Genomic DNA, 21893 nt, shown 5'->3' on the forward strand with positions numbered 1-21893 from the left:
CGCCAAATGCAACCTTTTCCTGTGAATGGGGCCATGCATTAACAATGTCTACTGAGCAGTGCTGTGGCCTTCCAATTGTTAAAACAGGTATCCAGGCAGTGACGTATCCCCCCTAATTACCATCTACCCCCCCCAGCTAAATGAGCCTTAGCTGATTTGTCCAGCTAGACCATGCAACCACTTTTATTCCAAAATTAGCTCTTTACAACTGTCCAACACATGTGTGACAGCAAAAGCGTGGGCTTTATTGCCCACATGTTGCACATAGACATCACTGGGCAGCCAATGTTTATGTGTTGATAATGCACTTATTTCACGCTTCCAGCACCAAGAACAGACCACAAAGCTCTGGGTTCAGACTAAACTGGGACTGACTTCCAGTCATGTGGCCACTGTTAGCATGGTCACGTGATCACAATTCTTCCCACCCACTGGGCATTCAAAATTGTTTAAAATGACTCCAGAGTGGGTGGGAAGGAGTTAAAGAGGTTACTGTTTCTTTTCTTTTTAACCTATGACTCCATGTCCTCTTTCCATCTCCAGAACGTTGTCATCAGAATTCCAGACCCCATCCTGCCTCCTGGGACCAGGAGTGACGGCAGATCCACCATTCTATCATCAGATGGCTGGATTGGCCTCCTGTTGTATTCCCGGCCTCTGTTATTCTGCTTCAGTAAAAGATTTATCAGTAAATAAAAAGTCCAGATGACTAAGTGTTCCTCCACGTCAGGAGGATTGATGGGAACAGTATGCAGAATTTCATGGTGTATTTGTAAAGTCTCGGCTCCTGGATGGTGAAGATGTGCTGACCGCAGGGGCGAGCCCATTTCCATCCATCAGAGGTTTTCAGATCACAGTGTGAAACGAAATCGGAGTGCAATCTAAATAAGAATTTATTTTACTCAGTCTTCAACACTGAGGTTTATATTCCAGATACACTCCATGTGCAGCCGGTGTCGCCAAAGGCTCCATTTTCACAGCTGGATAAATGTACTTTTAACCCATGAATAAAATCTTCCACACCCTCCGATCACGTTGCTGAATAAAGAAATGGAAACATGGTTGCAAACCCTGGCAGAGCACATTGCAACCAATCAGAAGTCACACCAGCCACAACTTTGGGTTATTGCTGGAGCTGGATCATCTGCAAGGCAACCTAGGTAGGATCCTAGGGCCCTGTTGATGTCCAGGGACCCCAGCTGCAACCTTCAAGCTCCTCCAGTAAACCAATGGATGGCTGAGTTGGTCAAAGCTGTGGTCCTGCCAGTCACGTTACAAAGGAGTGTATACTGACAGGCAGTTTGTGTCTAATGCAACCATGCCAGTACAGACAGGGCAGTTTCTCTGTGCACATAACAAGGGAAGTCCTGCTTTTAAGAACCCCCCCTAACAATATTGGAGGTTTGGGGCATGAACATAGTTTTAGCAGGTATCCATTTCCACTGGGATTGTGTAGGCAATTCCACCGGAAGTTGCCCCCCAATCCCCTCCTTGCTCACAACCTCTTGGGATACGTCACAGATCCAAAGAGGATGCGGGACCAATTACAAACCACAGCATGATTTACACATGTGCAGTGATAGCTGGCTGCGAAGCCACAAGGATTCACAGCTGGCCTCTCTCACTAAACATGCCAACACCAGGGAGTCAAAGAACTGGTCCGGGTGAGAATGGCGCTGGACCCCATGACAGGGTCCTTATATTAAACATCAGCAGCTACAGTGTTCATATCTGCTGTCTTTTAAGTTTTTTTCTAGAGACTGAAGAACCTCTTTAATGTCAGATGAAGGTATGGGGACCCAAAGCTGCTACCTTGTGTAGGGCCCCATTCTGCCATCTCTGATTGTTAGAAAAATTAATAATAGCGCCTATGGTCAAAATTGTATAACTTACTAGTAGTGTACCAGCTGCAAAAAACCACCATATATAAAGTGTACCAATTAATAAATAATTTGCGCTAGTAAATATATATAAATATATGTAAAGAAATCATCAAATCATAAGTCCAGAAAAATATATATATACCAATACCACAGAAAAATATAAAAAACTTTTTAGGTGCAAAAAAACTTTTGTGCAAAAGGAGTGTCTCAATATAAAAAAAGTGTCTCAATATAAAAAAATTTCACCAAAAAACCTTGATAATATAATGGCAGATCATCCATAAAAATATCTTCAGAAACGGAAGCTCTCCAACACACCGATCCTCATCGATCGAAATAACAGGACGAAAAACTTTGTAGTTAATCGAAAATCCACTTCTCTGATTGTTGCAGTATTATCACGCTCTACACTCACTGAAAGTATATCTAAAGCCTAATTTTAAAGTATATCTAATTTTGTCAGTTTTTAATAGTAATGTGCTACGGGTTTGTTTACCCCATATCCACTTGAATGTTTTTAAACACAGTACGAATGCATATTCATGAACAATTATTATTATACAGTGTTTATATAGCGCCAAAGGGTTTGCTCGGCGCTGTACATTAGGGTGGGGGGACAGAACATGAGACAATACAGTAACAATACAATACACGAGGGGTTCGAGGGCCCTGCTCTTTCGAGCTTACAATCTAGGAGGGAATGTATTTCAATGAGCCGAGTTTACACGGTTTGACACCAGATTGCACGTGAATGCAACAACACGGCAAACGCATTACAAACTCAAAGAAAAAATAATGCAAAAAATCACACTGCAAATTTGCCATAAATGCATTAAACAAATGCTGAGAGCACGGGTTGTGGTGTAACTAGCCCTTAAACCCCTGTCTATGTCTCATTCCATTGATGGTCCTCCACTTGTCTTATAGACCCAAGAAGAAGTGAAAGGAAATCTCTCCAAACTCTTCTGGTGACAACTCAGATTTTTTGTAGTTGGTTTATTGCTCTTGTAAAAAATTAGAGAGGGAAGAGAAAATAACAAGAAATGTTGGGGAGATAAGAAAGTCCAATGTAGTGTAGTTTTAAAGCATAAATTCACTTTTAGAAGCATGTTAAACCCATATTTAGGCTGTAACGTGTAATATGCTCCTATGTACTCACTTCCCACCGCCAGCAATCCCTTCTCAGTGACAGTGGGCCAGGGATCTTCTCCCCGCACCTGCTGTCACAATGTCCAAACAGCGTGGTTGCGCAGGGTTCCACCTACATGGTTGCGTCATTCATTCTCAGTTTCCTGTGCATGGATAGATTACAAGTACTGTCAGCCATTGTGGCTGATGGTTTGTCATTCTCAATGAACTATGAGGGTGCTGGTGAACTCTCTCCTAGTTCATTTATCTTCCTGCTTTCAGGTAACTGCCTGCATTAGAGAAGGTATGGGCAGACATCTATCCTGAGAGTTTGCAGGAGCCTGACACTTCACCCACAATCTGCTGATCGCTGGTGCAATGCTCTACAGCAGTGGTTCTCAACCTTCCTAATGCCGTGACCCCTTAATACAGTTCCTCATGTTGTGGTGACCCCCAACCATAAAATTATTTACCCAGTAATTATAATTCATGAAGTGTCGTTTTACCTCCAATACTGCTGCTTTCTACACAGTAGCTGCTCTTTACACATTGGAAATATGTGTTGTCCGATGGTCTTAGGGGACCCCTGTGAAAGGGTGGTTCGACCCTCAATGGGGTCGCGACCCACAGGTTGAGAACCACTGCTCTACAGGCTCCTTAGAAATAAATAAATAAATGCACATTTCTTACCTGCAAAAAAAATATGCATTTATTATTTTTTTTTTCAAAAGGTGAACTCATCCTTTAACTTTTAGACCTCATGCACACAGGATGTTTTGATAACACTGGTAACGTTAGCTGTGTAAAGTCACATCCAAAACATGAGTTTTTCAGCTGTTTTAAATGTTTTTGCAGTTGCGTTTAGCCGCGTTTTTCTACGTTTGCTTTTTTTTGAGGTTTTTACCAAAAAAAGTCCAAAAATGTCGGTTTGTGGCGTTTTACTGCGTTTCGCAGCATTAGAGCGTTTGTACAGCTAAAAAACTCCTCTAGAAACCCACTAGGCCTGGGTTTTTTTTCCAGCCAACAAACATCGATTACAGTCTATGTGTGTATGGGCACATAGGATAACATGGTGGGGAGTTTTCTGGCTGTAGAAAAAAACGTCAAAAGCCAAAAACAGCCGCTGTAAAAACGTCCCGTGTGCACGAGGGCTAAGGGCTAATTCGTGACACATCGCCTATGTGTGCTGCTATGTGGTGTAAATGTGCGGGACAATGCTTTGTATTTTTTTTTTTCTTTTCCTTTCTTTTTTAATTGTATGCTCTGTGGTGAGTTGTGACACTACAGCACATTGTAAATAATAAAAATATGCCTCCAACAGGCCCTATACATATCAAGGCTTATTGGTTTGTATTTACAGGTTGGATAAAAAATTTTGCTGCAACAAATTTCTATCTGTGAATGTGGTTTACATTCTGGAAAAATCATATATATTGTAATAAAACCTGTTTAGTCCATCTGGAAATCTGTTAAACAGGTCTGGATGAATTACTAATGATTTTTCTATGAACGTCCGAACCAAATACCTGTATGGCCAGCTTTAGTAACGTGTTGGTGGAAAAAGTGCAGATCACTCACACTGGGTCGGTTGCAGTAAACCGTTGGAATGGTCCCCATGCAGAACTTTATCTTTATGGTGGTTGCACTTGGAGGAGCGAAACCTTCATCTCTCTTTGATGAAATTGTTGGAGAAGCTTCTCAGAAGTCAGCTTTATGTTACAGAGGTGCCTGGCATTAATGTGTCTTATTGATTGGTCAGGAGATTTCACATCCTCAGAAAGGCCCCTTTATTGTATTATTGTATATTGCTGTAAGGTGTTTTAATACAATAAAGAAACATTTTCTGAGGATGTGAAATCTCCTGACTAACCTCTTCCACACATTAATTCCGGGCCCCTCTGCAACACAACGCTGACTGCGATATTTCAGGATAACTTACGCAACACCTATTCCATCACTTTCTGACGATGGTCCCCAGGACAAAGAGAGAGGAGGGGCTCCCAGGGGTACCTAGAGAAGTCTGCCAGGGGGGGGTTAACCCTTCTCTGAAGTCTGTGAAAGATAATGTCTTCACATTGATCCATCAGCAGTGGGTTGCCAGATACTCACTTATAATGAAGTAAATTGGATTTTCATTTTAGAAAGCCTTTATTTCTTGCTCTCACGCTGGAAAGTCTTAAAGGTACACTCCAGCCAAAACTGAAATTAAACCTTGCAGGGAGTTCAGCTCAGGCCTTCAGCTTTTCAGGCAAGCATTGCTGTAGCCAATTAGTTCAGCCCACCCTCTTCTGTCAGTGTTTTGGGGACCCCTCTTGCCAGCTAATTTTGTACGGGAGGAATTCTAAAACACACCTACTTGCAAGCTCCTTTTGGCCCTTCATGTGTGGAAGCCTGATGTAAAAGAAAACATCGCTGCTAAGGCATTTCCCAATCAGATTTACATTTGCCTTTCAGGTTTGAGGTGACAGTAGGTGTATTGGTGCAATTTCAACAAGAAGAATTAAGTGCTGTTCGTGATGCTTTTTACAATTGCACTAACATCCAAATTTTCAGGACAAACTTTTGGGGTGTGCCCCCTTCTTTAAAGTCCAAGCAGTACTAATTCACAAAGTTTTAGCTGAATGTTAAGTAACATTCTGCTAAATAATCAATACTCACTCCTTTGAGTGTGATTGGTGATCTTAGTGATGAGTTGCAGGGTTGTAGGTGTAAAGCTTTGCCCCTCCAGATTGGAGTAGATTTTGCTGTATCTTGTTCACTTTGCACTATAAGGCCTTGTACACAAGAGTGCAAGGGTGCATGAGGCCGCCCAACATAAATTGTGGGCAGGGATGGACTGACCATTTGGAAACTCGGGCACTGCCCGAGGGCCCATGGTCAGTAAGGGGGCCCATGAGATGCCCCTGGTACCTTTTTCATAGGCTTTTTTGAGTTTGGGCAAGGACACAGGGGCCCCATTATCCCCTATTGCCCGGGGGCCCCATGAGTTGTCAGTCCGCCCCTGATTGTGGGCATATGTCTGTGCCCAAGAGACACAGCTTCCTATAGCAATGAATGGCTCTACGCTAGCTGTACACAAGTACATGCACTTGTGTAAACATTGCATGCATGTAAATCCCTTACAAGACCTCCTTCTCTCTAGCTCCCTTGTCTCCTCCTCCCATGCGCATCGCCAGGACTTCTCCAGAGCCTTCCCATCCTCTGGAACTCTCTACCCCAATTTATCAGACTATTGCCTACTCTGCCCACTTTTGAGAGATCTCTGAAAACCTGTCTCTTCAGGGAAGCCTATCCTGCCTTCAGCTTATAATGGAATCTTCTATTCCTCCTACCAGTCCATCCCCCACAGTTATTACCTTTTGTACCACCAGCCCCTTCCTCTTAGATTGTAAGCTCCAAGGAGCAGGGCTTTCCTAACCCTCTTGTATTGAACTGTATCCTTGCTGTATTGTCTCCCTTTATATTGTAAAACGCTGAGCAAACTGTTGGCGCTATATAAATCCTGTATAATAATAATAATAATACTTCACACAAGGTATGTCCAGGGATTAACACCCGAGTGGATGCACGTATGTTGTATACTTGTATACAGTCACTCATTACAGTGGGTGGCTGTACACTGCAGCTTTGTCTCCTGGGTGTGGAAATACATCCACAAATTACATTGTATGACCTCATGCGTCCCTGTGCATGAGGCCTAAAAAAAGGTCCTTTTGGGCTATTACATCTTATACAAGTAAACAGCCTTTATCTTGTGATACATTCCGGATGATGGTTTGCACATATATTACTTTTTTCCCTGTCTGGATTTGCTTTTTAAATGACCTTTATATGTCAAAAGCAACTGTTTATAAACTGGGGCAAGCAGGTGGACTGAACAAGCAGATATTACCAACAGGCAATTCTCCTTTACAATATGTCATAGAGGGTCTGAACTGGCAGGGGGGGTCATCTTCAGCAAGATGCAATGGATGGGGCGGCCATAGAGGTTTTTTAAAAACAGAATATTGACAGCAGAAAAAGAGTGGTTCATCGAGTCTGCCTGTTTTTTTTTTTCATTATTTGTTTGTTTTTGGGGTTTTGTTTGTTTTTTTTGTTAACTTTTTTGTCTGAGTATAGATCTATGCTTGTCCCAAGCATGTTTGAAGCAATTTACTGTTTACTGGCTCACTACCTCTGCTGGAAGATTATTCCAAGCATCAGCTACTCTTTCAGTAAAATAATACTTCCTGAGATTAGTTTTGAACTTTCCTCCAGTTAGTTTAAGGTCATCAAGTGTTCTTGATTTTGGTTTCATGTTGAAAATCCTGCCCTCCTGAAAATTATTTACCCCCTTAATGTATTTAAAGGTTACAATCATGTATCCCCTTTCCCTTCTTTCCTCCACACTGTACAGTGGGGATCGAAAGTTTGGGCACCCCAGCTAAAAATTTGTATTAATGTGCATAAAGAAGCCAAGGAAAGATGGAAAAATCTCCAAAAAGCATCAAATTACAGATTAGACATTCTTATAATATGTGAACAAAAGTTAGATTTTATTTCCACCATTCACACTTTCAAAATACCAGAAAACAAAAAAATGGCGTTTGGGCACCCTGCAGAATTTATAGTATGCATTGCCCCCTTTGCCAAGCTGAGACCTGCCAGTGTCATGAATTGTTCTCAATCATCGTCTGGGAAGACCAGGTGATGTCAATCTCAAAGGTTTTAAATGCCCAGACTCATCTGACCTTGCCCCAACAATCAGCACCATGGGTTCTTCTAAGCAGTTGTCTAGAAAACTGAAACTGAAAATAGTTGACGCTCACAAAGCTGGAGAAGGCTATAAGAAGATAGCAAAGCGTTTTCAGATGTCAATATCCTCTGTTCGGAATGTAATTAAGAAGTGGCAGTCATCAGGAACAGTGGAAGTTAAAGCAAGATCTGGAAGACCAAGAAAAATATCAGACAGAACAGCTCGCAGGATTGTGAGAAAAACAATTCAAAAGCCACGTTTGACTGCACGATCCCTCCAGAAAGATCTAGCAGACACTGGAGTTGTGGTACACTATTCCACTATAAAGAGATACTTGTACAAATATGGTCTTCATGGAAGAGTCATCAGAAGAAAACCTCTTCTACGTCCTCACCACAAAAATCATCGTTTGAACTTTGCAAATGAACATATAGACAAGCCTGATGCATTTTGGAAACAAGTTCTGTGGACCGATGAGGTTAAAATTGAACTTTTTGGCCGGAATGAGCAAAGGTACGTTTGGAGAAGAAGGGCACAGAATTTAATGAAAAGAACCTCTGTCCAACTGTTAAGCATGGGGTTGGATCAATCATGCTTTGGCGTTGTGTTGCAGCCAGTGGCACAGGGAACATCTCACGAGTAGAAGGAAAAATGGATTCAATAAAATTTCAGCAAATTTTGGATGGTAACTTGATGCCATCTGTGAAAAAGCTGAAGTTAAAGAGAGGATGGCTTCTACAAATGGATAATGATCCTAAACACACCTCGAAATCCACGGGGGATAACATCAAGAGGCGTAAACTGAAGGTTTTGCCATGGCCTTCACAATCTCCTGACCTCAACATAATTGAAAATCTATGGATAGACCTTAAAAGAGCAGTGCGTGACAGACAGCCCAGAAATCTCAAAGAACTGGAAGACTTTTGTAAGGAAGAATGGGCAAAGATACCTCAAACAAGAATTGAAAGACTCTTGGCTGGCTACAAAAAGCGTTTACAAGCTGTGATACTTGCCAAAGGGAGCAGTACAAGATATTAACTCTGCAGGGTGCCCAAACTTTTGCAGACGCCATTTTTTTGTTTTCTGTTATTTTGAAAGTGTAAATGATGGAAATAAAATCTAACTTTTGTTGACATATTATAAGAATGTCTAATCTGTAATTTGATGCCTTTTGGAGATTTTTCCATCTTTCCTTGGCTTCTTTATGCACATTAATACAAATTTTTAGCTGGGGTGCCCAAACTTTCGATCCCCACTGTACATATTAAGTTCCTGAAGTCGCTCTTGATATGTTTTATCCCCCAGATCTTTCACCATTTTTGTTACCCGTCTCTGGACTCGTTCTATCTTATCATTATCTTTTCGTAAGTGAGGTCTGCATAGCTGGACACAGTATTCTAAATGAGGTCTAACTAAAGATCTATAGAGAGGAATCAGGACCTCCTTCCTTCTACTGGTGACCCCTCTAGTGATATAAAGATCTATATAGAGGAATCAGGACCTCCTTCCTCTTGCTGGTGACTCTTCTAGTGATATAAAGATCTATATAGAGGAATCAGGACCTCCTTCCTCCTGCTGGTGACCCTTCTAGTGATATAAAGATCTATATAGAGGAATCAGGACCTCCTTTCTCCTGCTGGTGACTCCTCTAGTGATATAAAGATCTATATAGAGGAATCAGGACCTCCTTCCTCCTGCTGGTGACTCCTCTAGTGATATAAAGATCTATATAGGGGAATCAGGACCTCCTTCCTCCTGCTGGTGACTCCTCTAGTGATATAAAGATCTATATAGAGGAATCAGGACCTCCTTCCTCCTGCTGGTGACCCCTCTAGTGATATAAAGATCTATATAGAGGAATCAGGACCTCCACCCTCCTACTGGTGACCCCTCTAGTGATATAAAGATCTATATAGAGGAATCAGGACCTCCTTCCTCCTGCCGGTGACCCCTCTAGTGATATAAAGATCTATATAGAGGAATCAGGACCTCCTTCCTCCTGCCGGTGACCCCTCTAGTGATATAAAGATCTATATAGAGGAATCAGGACTTCCATCCTCCTGCTGGTGACCCCTCTAGTGATGCATCCTAGAATTCTATTTGCTTTCCCCACTGCCTGGCCACACTGTTTGCTCATTGCGCAATCATCCGAAATAAGTACCCCCAAGTCCTTTTCCTCTGTAGTGCTGGCCAACAATGTACATGGTTTAAGGACTCAAACTGCACAGATATCCTCAGCTGTTTTCCTATTGTAGGAAAATAATTGTGTTCTATAGTAAATATATAAATAATTGTGGTGCTTGGAGGAATAGCAAAAAAAACAAATCAGTACAGTTGTGTCCAAAATTATTCAACCCCCAATGCTGTAAAGGGGTTTAGGGACTATAGTGTACATTTGGAATTGTATTCAGAATCAAATCCTACAAGGACGTTGTAACTACCCAAATGCAACTAAAATGACATCAATTGTTTATGTAATACAGTAGTAAATGGTTCTTATGTGGTTTCTTCATTGCCACAATTATTCAACCCCTTAAAGACTACCACTCTGAAGAACAGAGGTTCATACAGGTGCTTTCCATCAGGTATTGAAAACACCTGTGGATGTCACCGAGCAGCAATCAAGCATAATAAGCACCAATTAGGCAGCTTTAAAATGACTGTGATACTCAGCTCCTTCTAGACATTTACTGGTGTGGTTACAAACATGGTGAAGGCAAGAGAATGGTCCAGGAAGACAAGAGAAGAGGTGATTTCTCTTCACAGGAAGGGCAATGGCTATAAGAAGATTGCAAAGATGTTAAACATACCAAGAGACACCTTAGGAAGCATCATTCGCAAATTCAAGGCAAAGGGCACTGTTGAAACGCTACCTGGTCGTGGCAGAAAGAAGATGCTGACTTCGACTGCTGTGCGCTACCTGAAGCGTAGAGTGGAGAGAAGTCCCCGTGTGACTGCTGAGGAACTGAGAAAAGATTTGTCAGATGTGGGTACAGAAGTTTCAGCCCAGACAATAAGACGCACACTGCGTAATGAAGGCCTCCGTGCCAGAACTCCCAGGCGTACCCCCTTGCTGTCTCCAAAGAATAAGAAGAGTCGACTGCAGTATGCCAAAAGCCATGTGGACAAACCACAAAAGTTGTGGGATAGTGTTCTGTGGACTGATGAAACAAAATTAGAACTGTTTGGGCCCATGGATCAACGCTATGTTTGGAGGAGGAAGAACAAGGCCTATGATGAAAAGAACACCTTGCCTACTGTGAAGCATGGTGGAGGGTCAATCATGCTTTGGGGCTGTTTTGCTTCTGCAGGTACAGGGAAGCTTCAGCGTGTGCAAGGTACCATGAATTCTCTTCAGTACCAGGAGATATTGGATGGAAACGTGATGCAGTCCGTCACACACCTGAGGCTTGGGAGACGTTGGACCTTTCAACAGGACAATGATCCCAAGCATACCTCCAAGTCCACTAGAGCATGGTTGCAGAGGAAAGGCTGGAACATTTTGGAGTGGCCATCGCAGTCACCAGACTTAAATCCGATTGAGAACCTCTGGTGGGACTTAAAGAAAGCAGTTGCAGTGCGCAAGCCTAAGAATGTGACTGAACTGGAGGCCTTTGCCCATGAAGAATGGGCGAAGATACCCGTAGATCGCTGCAAGACACTTGTGTCAAGCTATGCTTCACGTTTAAAAGCTGTTATAACTGTAAAAGGATGCTGTACTAAGTACTAAGATTGAATGTCACTTGGGGGTTGAATAAAACTGATAATGCTGTGAGCACAGAAAAGACATTTGTGGTTATTTCATTATAACTGTTATGTTATATTTGTCTGACCTACAAGTGCCTCTTTAATGTAAATGTAAGCAAGATGACTGAATGATCAAAAGCAATGTCAAACTGGCCAAAACACTCAATTTCAGTGGGGGTTGAATAATTTTGGACACAACTGTACCTGCTGCAGGCTATGATACCTTTATGAATTTACATTTTAGCAGTTTCCAGGAGAGCGGTGGTATATGTGGATAGGATAACACATTGACTGACAAGTGACCATATAAAGTGTCAGCTGCCCGCAGTTACATTTGTTGAATTTGTTTTTCTTGTGTCCCTTGGAGATGACTATTTAGATACTTTGTTTCCACTTTTTAAAAACATCAAATTACATATCTATGGTGAGTGCGGCTGACTTTCCTTCAGTGTGTTTTAGCACTGGAGTCCTTGGTTCGATTCCATATCAGGACACTACCTGCATGGAGTTTGCATGTATTCCATGTCTTTGCATGGGTTTCCTCTGGGTAATTCGATTTCCTACCACACACCAAAGACATGCTGGTAACCTAATTGGCTCTAAAATGTATATGTATGTATGTGAGATAGGGACTTTGGATTGTAAGCTCCTTGAGCACAGGGATTGATGTGAATGTACAGTATGTAAAGTGCTGCATAAATTCACAGATATTTATATATATTATTAATATTATTATACAGGATTTATATATTATTATTATACAGGATTTATATATTATTATTATACAGGATTTATATATTATTATTATTATACAGGATTTATATATTATTATTATTATTATTATACAGGATTTATATATTATTATTATTATACAGGATTTATATATTATTATTATACAGGATTTATATATTATTATTATACAGGATTTATATATTATTATTATACAGGATTTATATATTATTATTATTATACAGGATTTATATATTATTATTATACAGGATTTATATAGCACCAACAGTTTGCTCAGCACTTTACAATATAACGGGAGACAATACAGCAACAATACAGTTCAATACAACAGGGATAGGAGGGCCCTGATCCTTGGAGCTTACAATCTAGGAGGGAGGGGCTGGTGATACAAAAGGTAGTAACTGTGGGGGATGGACTGGTAGGAGGAATAGAAGATTCCATTATTAGCTGAGGGCAGGATAGGCTTCCCTGAAAAGATAGGTTTTCAGAGTCGCCTAAGAGTAAGCAGAGTAGGCAATAGTCTGATAAATTGGGGTAGAGAGCTCCGGAGGAAATAATAAGAATATTGGTTATTTCAGTATATCTTTATTTTAAAAGAATCCTGCTCTTCTATAAGACCAGAGTTCTTTTTTAAGCAACCCATCCAGCTAGAATAAAAAACACCCTAAAGGAAGCTTTCCTGTGATAGAAGAGGGGTTTTGCTCATCTCTCCTCTCCATTCGGCACCACAATGGAAGGGGGTGGGAGATCCAGGCAGCCGACACACCAGAAAATATCAAATGCTGAAGAAACTCTGTAACATAAAAATAGAATCTTCACTCTTCACAGTACCCGACCTTGTAATGATGGCTGCTCAAAGTAAATGCCACAGATGGTGCCGTGCCAGAACAGAATGCAATGTGTAGTCACCAGCACTCCAAGTAGTTGAATTTTGTGTGTTTATTATGAAGACTGCGTCACACAAGGCATAGGACCTACATTTCCATGCCTTGCAGAGTTCCTTTCTCAGTGCATCCCAGCGATAACTGTGTCACTATGTTGCCTTGAGAAAAGGCCTTGAAATTACAGTTTCTTATGTAACCCAGTCTTCACAAAAAACACATGAAAAGTTTCTGTTTGGAGTGATGGTGACTTTGCATCTTTGGAAATGCTGAAAAGCCTGATGTAGGCTGCAGTGCAGGAATGTAGTGGAGACAGAAGACAGAGGCCACCTTAGAGGTGCATATAATCCCTCTTCTATTGCAGGGAACCCTCCTTTAGGATCTTCTTTTACTATATCAGGGTTGCTTTAAAACCAGTCTAATTTATAGCGAGTTTTTGTTGTCCTTGTTCATGATGTAATCAATATCTGTTTCTTTTCCTTACAGGGATGAAATTTGAATTTGCTATACATGAGCCAAAAAAGGTATGTTGAGAGTTTTTTTCCTTTAAAGTGATTGTAAAGTTTTTTTGTTGTTTTTTTAAAGAATAACTTCACCTTTTACCAAAAATAATAAATGCACATTTTTTGGCTGGTAAAATAAATGTGCATTTGTTATTTTTTGTTTCTGAAGCCTCTAAAGCATTGCACCAGCCATCAGCATGCAGGTCTCTTGCAGAGCTGTCAGTGTATCTGCATGCCCATTCATTTCGTAAGGGGAAAGCAGATACATACTGACAGGAAGACTTAATGAACTACTATGGTGCTCCACAGCGCTGTGTTAGTTCACTGAGAACTGCTAGCCAACAGCCGCAAAGCCTGCTGGGAGTTATAGTTTCCTTATTCACAGAATATTGTGAATCAGTGACGGGCAGGAAGATCTCCCACTAGCTGTCACAACAGGGGTGGGGGGGTGCGGGGGCTAGTCAATTTGTAACATGTTACACCTTGAATATGGTTGTAACGTGTTGGAAAGGGTGAACTTATCCTTTAAGAATATGTAACCCCAACATTTCATATGCCTGAGATGTGTCTGTACCATGTACTTGTATGAAAAATATCCTGTTCTCTTTGTATTGCTTCCTTTGTGTCAATGTTCCTGCCAGTCTCTTTGCTTTCTGTTAAAAACTGACCACACTAGGCATGAGAGCACAGCATGATCAGTTCTCTAGCTGTGCTGGGGACTCAGCTTGCTCTCCTCCAGTGATCAGACTCATGTTGACACCTTCCCCCCCTCACAACCATTCACTGGGAAGATCAGTGTACTGCTGTTTCTCCTCCTCCAGCTCTTATGCAGCTGAGAAGAGAGGGAATGTGATCACTTACAGAAAAGATATTTATATTTTTTTTATAGCTATACACAATTGCCTTTCATTTCTATTTTAAACTGAATGGTTTTTTACAATTTCGGGGTTTACAATAACTTTAAAATAACCAACATGTCATACTTACCTGCTCTGTGCAATAGTATTGCACAGAACAGCCCCAATCCTCCTCTTCTGGGGTCCTCCATCAGTGCTCTCAGCTCCTCCTCTTCTCTTTGTGATACTGTAGGGACCAATTTCCTATAATGGCACATGTACGGGCTCAGCCCCGTCCCTGCTCCCTTGTCACTGGGTTTGATTGACCGCAGCAGGAGCCAGTGGCTCCCTCTTCTCTTACTGAGTCCAGCACACAGGTAAGTACTTGGGGGGGCTGACAATAGAAGGTTTTTTACTTTAATGCATTAAGGTAAAAAACCTTCTGCCTTTGCAGCCAAATATAACCTGACACAACATATACATACAGTGAGCATGTCCCCTTTAATTCAGTATATAATGTATGTATCAGTCATTCGAGATTCTGGTTTACATGGCAGCTTCCAGCTTCTCTTTAAACTGCCATTCTCAGTTTTAAAAATAATCAGAGGTGTATAAAATTCCTGAAAGAATGACTAACCTCTTTAATTTGTAAGTTCATTTTTTTGTTGGAAATTGTTGGAAGTGCCGGGTAGAGGTTTGTGGAAGAATCATTGCTCCATCTAGTGGCTAATTAGCTCACTGCAGGTTTTCTTTTTAACGATACAGTATATGTTTCACATGAAAAGAGATTTATTAAATGACATAAAAGGTAAAGGTTTTGGAAATGGCTCATAACCGGTGTCAGGTATAAATGTCCATAATGTACAGAATGTATTCTACGCAGCACACCAAACTCAAAATAATTAGATTGGATACTAAAACAGAAAAACATTGTAGTTATTTTTACCTTTATTACCATTGGATAATTAAACAACCTGTAATGGAGATCATTTGAAACAGATTTTATTTGCAGCAGACTTGCCAAAAAACTTGAGATCATTTAGATGCATTTACAACACACTTTCCCTGCCAAATGTTCAGAACTCCAATCAGCATAAAATTGTCAGTAAGCATATTAAATTATATCATCATATTCATTTTTAATATTAACATTAGAAGCCTGTGTACCAGAGATTTACAAATATGTGCCAATCAGATATGTAGATTAAAAGTGTTATAAACCCTGGACCCTGCATTCACTATATCCGCTCTCCCCGGACCCGGCATTCACTATATCTGCTCTCCCCGGACCCTGCATTCACTATATCCGCTCTCCCCGGACCCGGCATTCACTATATCTGCTCTCCCCGGACCCTACAGTTACTATATCCGCTCTCCCCGGACCCGGCATTCACTATATCCGCTCTCCCCGGACCCGGCATTCACTATATCCGCTCTCCCCGGACCCTGCATTTACTATATCCGCTCTCCCCGGACCCGGCATTCACTATATCCACTCTCCCCGGACCCGGCATTCACTATATCCGCTCTCCCCGGACCCGGCATTCACTATATCCGCTCTCCCCGGACCCGGCATTCACTATATCCGCTCTCCCCGGACCCGGCATTCACTATATCCGCTCTCCCCGGACCCTGCATTTACTATATCCGCTCTCCCCGGACCCGGCATTCACTATATCCACTCTCCCCGGACCCGGCATTCACTATATCCGCTCTCCCCGGACCCGGCATTCACTATATCCGCTCTCCCCGGACCCGGCATTCACTATATCCGCTCTCCCCGGACCCTGCATTCACTATATCCGATCTCCCCGGACCCTGCATTCACTATATCCGCTCTCCCTGGACCCTGCGCTCACTATATCTGGTTTCCCTGGTACTCCTGCATTCACTATATCTGGTTTCCCCAGACCCTGCATTCACTATATCCACTTTCCCCAGACCCTGCATTCACTATATCTGGTTTCCCCAGACCCTGCATTCACTCTATCCGCTCTCCCCGGACCCTGCATTCACTATATCCGCTCTCCCCGGACCATGCATTCACTATATCCGCTCTCCCCGGACCCTGCATTCACTATATCCGCTCTCCCCGGACCCTGCATTCACTATATCCGCTCTCCCCAGACCCTGCATTCACTATATCTGGTCTTTCCCTGGACCTTGCATTCACTATATCTGGTCTCCCCAGACCCCGCATTCACTATATCTGGTCTCCCCGGACCCTGCATTCACTATATCTGGTCTCCCCAGACCCTGCATTAACTATATCTGGTCTCCCCGGACCCTGCATTCCCTATAACTGGTCTCTCCCTGGACCTTGCATTCACTATATCTGGTCTCCCCGGACCCTGCATTCACTATATCTGGTTTTTCCCTGGACCTTGCATTCACTATATCTGGTCTCCCCAGACCCTGCATTAACTATATCCGGTCTCCCTGGACCCTGCATTCCCTATAACTGGTCTCTCCCTGGACCCTGCATTCACTATATCTGGTATTTCCCTGGACCTTGCATTCACTATATCTGGTCTCCCTGGACCCTGCATTCACTATATCTGTTTTTTCCCTGGACCTTGCATTCACTATATCTGGTCTCCAAGGACCCTGCATTCACTATATCTGGTCTCCCTGGACCCTGCATTCACTATATCCGCTCTCCAAGGACCCTGCATTCACTATATCTGGTCTCCCCGGACCCTGCATTCACTATATCTGGTTTTTCCCTGGACCCTGCATTCACTATATCCGCTCTCCAAGGACCCTGCATTCACTATATCTGGTCTCCCCAGACCCTGCATTCACTATATCTGGTTTTTCCCTGGACCTTGCATTCACTATATCTGGTCTCCCTGGACCCTGCATTCACTATATCCGCTCTCCAAGGACCCTGCATTCACTATATCTGGTCTCCCCGGACCCTGCATTCAATATATCTGCTCTCCCCGGACCCTGCATTCACTATATCCGCTCTCCCCAGACCCTGCATTCACTATATCCGCTCTCCCCGGACCCTGCATTCACTATATCCACTCTCCCTGGACCCTGCATTCACTATATCTGGTCTCCTTGGACCCTGCATTCACTATATCCGCTCTCCCCGGACCCTGCATTCACTATATCCGCTCTCCCCGGACCCTGCATTCACTATATCCGCTCTCCCCGGACCCTGCATTCACTATATCCGCTCTCCCTGGACCCTGCGTTCACTATATCTGGTTTCCCCGGTACTCCTGCATTCACTATATCTGGTTTCCCCAGACCCTGCATTCACTATATCCACTCTCCCCAGACCCTGCATTCACTATATCTGGTTTCCCCAGACCCTGCATTCACTCTATCCGCTCTCCCCGGACCCTGCATTCACTATATCCGCTCTCCCCGGACCCTGCATTCACTATATCCGCTCTCCCCAGACCCTGCATTCACTATATCTGGTCTTTCCCTGGACCCTGCATTCCCTATAACTGGTTTCTCCCTGGACCTTGCATTCACTATATCTGGTCTCCCCAGACCCTGCATTCACTATATCTGGTTTTTCCCTGGACCTTGCATTCACTATATCCGGTCTCCCCGGACCCTGCATTCCCTATAACTGGTCTCTCCCTGGACCCTGCATTCACTATATCTGGTCTTTCCCTGGACCTTGCATTCACTATATCTGGTCTCCCTGGACCCTGCATTCACTATATCCGCTCTCCAAGGACCCTGCATTCACTATATCTGGTCTCCCCGGACCCTGCATTCACTATATCTGGTTTTTCCCTGGACCCTGCATTCACTATATCCGCTCTCCAAGGACCCTGCATTCACTATATCTGGTCTCCCCAGACCCTGCATTCACTATATCTGGTTTTTCCCTGGACCTTGCATTCACTATATCTGGTCTCCCTGGACCCTGCATTCACTATATCCGCTCTCCAAGGACCCTGCATTCACTATATCTGGTCTCCCCGGACCCTGCATTCACTATATCCGCTCTCCCCAGACCCTGCATTCACTATATCCGCTCTCCCCGGACCCTGCATTCACTATATCCGCTCTCCCCGGACCCTGCATTCACTATATCTGCTCTCCCCGGACCCTGCATTCACTATATCCGCTCTCCCCGGACCCTGCATTCACTATATCCGCTCTCCCCGGACCCTGCATTCACTATATCCACTCTCCCTGGACAATGCATTCACTATATCTGGTTTCCTTGGACCCTGCATTCATTATATCCGCTCTCCCCGGACCCTACATTCACTATATCCGGTCTCCCGGACGCTGCATTCACTATATCCGGTCTCCTTTGACCCTGCATTCACTATATCTAGGCTCCCCGGATCCTGCATTCACTATATCTGGTCTTGCACAGTACACACAACATGGAAATGCAATTATTTTAGTAAATATAAACTGCTAAATACCTTTTCTCATCAGCAGTTAGAGCAGTCTTGTGACTTCAGCAGAGCATGGGTTAAAGCTTGTAGGGAGAGTTTTCTTTCTGCTCTAGGAGGGTGCAGAACCCCTGACCTCTGTCTGGACAGTGCTGATTTGCCCTGTGTTGATCACATGCACTCTCCCAAGAAAAAAAAACCTCTCTATCGATGCACACTAAACTGAGCATGTGCATGTGGCTTCAGGTTCAGTCTGTGTTATCAGGTGGACATTTGAACAAGAGGAGGGGCAGAGAAAACAGGATCAAATGGATTTTTTACACAATGCAGAGGATTAACCCCTTAGGTTCCACAGTGAGTATAACAAGCACTCTTTACTGCATATACAGACTGATTGTACTGTTGGGGGTTTAGTAACACTTTAAGTATAGCATGTAAGTGGTGGTTGAATTAAATGATGACAATATAGTGTCTGCTGTCAGTCCGTGTTGATCCAGTCTTAAATTGGTCATACACTAAGGCAGGGGTGTCAAACTCCATTTCATCGCGGGCCATATTAGCATTATGGTTGCACTCAAAGGGCCGGTTGTATCTGTAAGACTAGAGCACCCCACCCCCTATACATCAGATGCCAGGAATCCTCACCCTCCCTAACATCACCGTGCACCCCTTTTGGAGGCAGGGAAGCAGAACATGCAGGGTCTGGAGGAGGACCAGAGGAGGAGTGGAGTCAGTTACCAGAGTCTGCTGAATGCTGAGACAGACCAGGGTAGGCAGAGATGAGGGGGTGCTGCAGCTACACTGAGAGGTGCAGAATCTGGCAGAGGAGTTCTGTCCTCTCTGCTGCTAACTGCTGAGACAAAGAAGAGGCAGAGACGAGGAGGGTACCGCAGGAGAGGTGCAAGGGCCACATGAAATGGCCTGGGGGGCCGGATTGGGCTCGCGGGCCTTGTGTTTGACACCTGTGCACTAAGGGGTCTATGTATAAACTGTTCTCTGTGCATATATGACAAACATTTGCAGTCGGGACAAAATTGCTGTAGTTTCTCTAATATGTGTAGCTCTTGTATCTTCAGCACCATATAGTGGTAATAATGTGTTTTTCGTTTCTCAGAAATACCTCAGTGAGGAAAAAACAAGATTGCGGCCACTAGATGGCCCTGACAATATAGGAACCACACATAATTGGGGAATATGGCAATTTGCCTCCTGATTGTGTGAATGTCACATCAGCACAAGGAACGTTTCATACAAGGACACTATTGTGTTTTGTGATCGATTTAGATAGGAGAGTTTACAAATAGACATTTCATCTTCAATTATTTTATCTAAGAACATGTGCAGTATCAGCTGAAAATACCTGTCATCAGATACAATCTATTCAACTCCATCTATATCATATTGTCTGGTGCACACACAAACACAGATATTTTTTGATTGATTGGAAATTGATCAACAAAATTCTGCCACAGCCAATTAACTTGTCAGCATTGAATTTAATAGAAAGCTTACTAAAACAATCAATTGAGGGTTTGTGCTTCACGATTCTTATTTAGTTTGACCATTTTAGTTGCATCAATAATCTATTGAATGGTCATAGAATGGTTGGTGTGTGGTGATCTTTAGCATCAGTTAACAATTAAAGTGTATTGTTAGGGGATCCTTGAGCCTTTAGTTGTGGTGAATAGATTTCCCACCTGACAGAGCCTGCATAGTGCTGATGTCACTCAGCGGGGGAAACGACACTGACCACCAATGTGGGGGGACATCTCTACTACTGACCACCAATGTGCAGGGACACCTCTACTACTGACCACCAATGTAAGGGAACAGCTCTACTACTGACCACCAATGTAAGGGAACACCTCTCCTACTGACCCCCAATGTAAGGGAACACCTCTCCTACTGGCCACCAATGTTGGGGGACACCTCTACTACTGACCACCAATGTGGTGGGACACCTCTACTACTGACCACCAATGTGAAGGGACACCTCTGCTACTGACCACCAATGTAAGGGGACACCTCACATACTGACCACCAATATGAGAGGACACTGCTACTACTGACCACCAGTGTGAGGGGACACCGCTACTACGGACCACCAATATGAGGGGACAGCTGTACTACTGACCTCCAATGTGAGGGGACACCTCTACTACTGAACACCAATGTGAGGGGACACCTCTACTACTGAACACCAATGTGAGGGGACACCTCTACTACTGACCACCAATATAAGGGGACACCTCTGCTACTGACTACCAATGTAAGGGGACATCTCTGCTACCGACCACTAATGTAAGGGGACACCTCTGCTACTGACCACCAATGTAAGGGGACACCTCTACTACTGACCACCAATGTGAATGGGCACCTCTGCTACTGACCATCAATGTAAGGGGACACTTCTACTACTAACCACCAATGTGAAGGGACACCTCTGCTATGGACCACCAATGTGAGGGGACACCTCTCCTACTGGCCACCAATGTGAGGGGACACCTCACATACTGACCACCAATGTGAGGGGACACCTTACATACTAACCACCAGGGTAGGGAGACACCTCTCCTACTGACCGCCAGTGTAAGGGGACACCTTTACTACTGACCACCAGTGTAAGGGGACACCTCGCATACTGACCACAAATGTAAGGGGACAGCTCTCCTACTGGCCACCAATTTAAAGGGACACCTCACATACTGACCACCAATGTGAGGGGACACCTCTGCTACTGACCACCAATGTGAGGGGACACCTTGCATACTGACCATCAATGTAGGGGACTCTTCTGCTGCTGACCACCAGTGTAAGGGGACAATTTGCATACTGATCACCAATGTAAGGGAACACCTCTACTACTGACCACCAATGTAAAGGGACACCTCGCATACTGACTTTCACAGTAAGGTGATACCTTGCTTACTGACCACCAATGTAAGGGGCCACCTCTCCTACTTACCAACATTATAAAGGAGACACCTTTCCTACTGACTACCAATGAAAGGGGTACTTTTTCCAATGAAACCAATCAAGAGGGACTCC

At 43.5% G+C, this 21893-nt stretch overlaps 1 protein-coding gene across 2 annotated transcripts in view; it reads left to right on the top strand.

The window, feature by feature from the left end:
• CHST8 (carbohydrate sulfotransferase 8) overlaps positions 1-21893 on the top strand; it is a 362065-nt gene that overhangs the window by 328141 nt on the left and 12031 nt on the right. For both annotated transcript variants that reach the window (XM_089656955.1, XM_089656956.1), the window contains exon 2: positions 13611-13648. In XM_089656955.1, coding sequence (XP_089513081.1) covers positions 13611-13648 — 38 coding nt within the window. The remainder of the gene's footprint in view (positions 1-13610; positions 13649-21893) is intronic.

This window comes from Staurois parvus, unplaced genomic scaffold, assembly GCF_062004578.1.
Source record: "Staurois parvus isolate SC_StPar_1 unplaced genomic scaffold, SC_StPar_1.0 ptg000952l, whole genome shotgun sequence".
NCBI classification, from domain to species: domain Eukaryota; kingdom Metazoa; phylum Chordata; class Amphibia; order Anura; family Ranidae; genus Staurois; species Staurois parvus.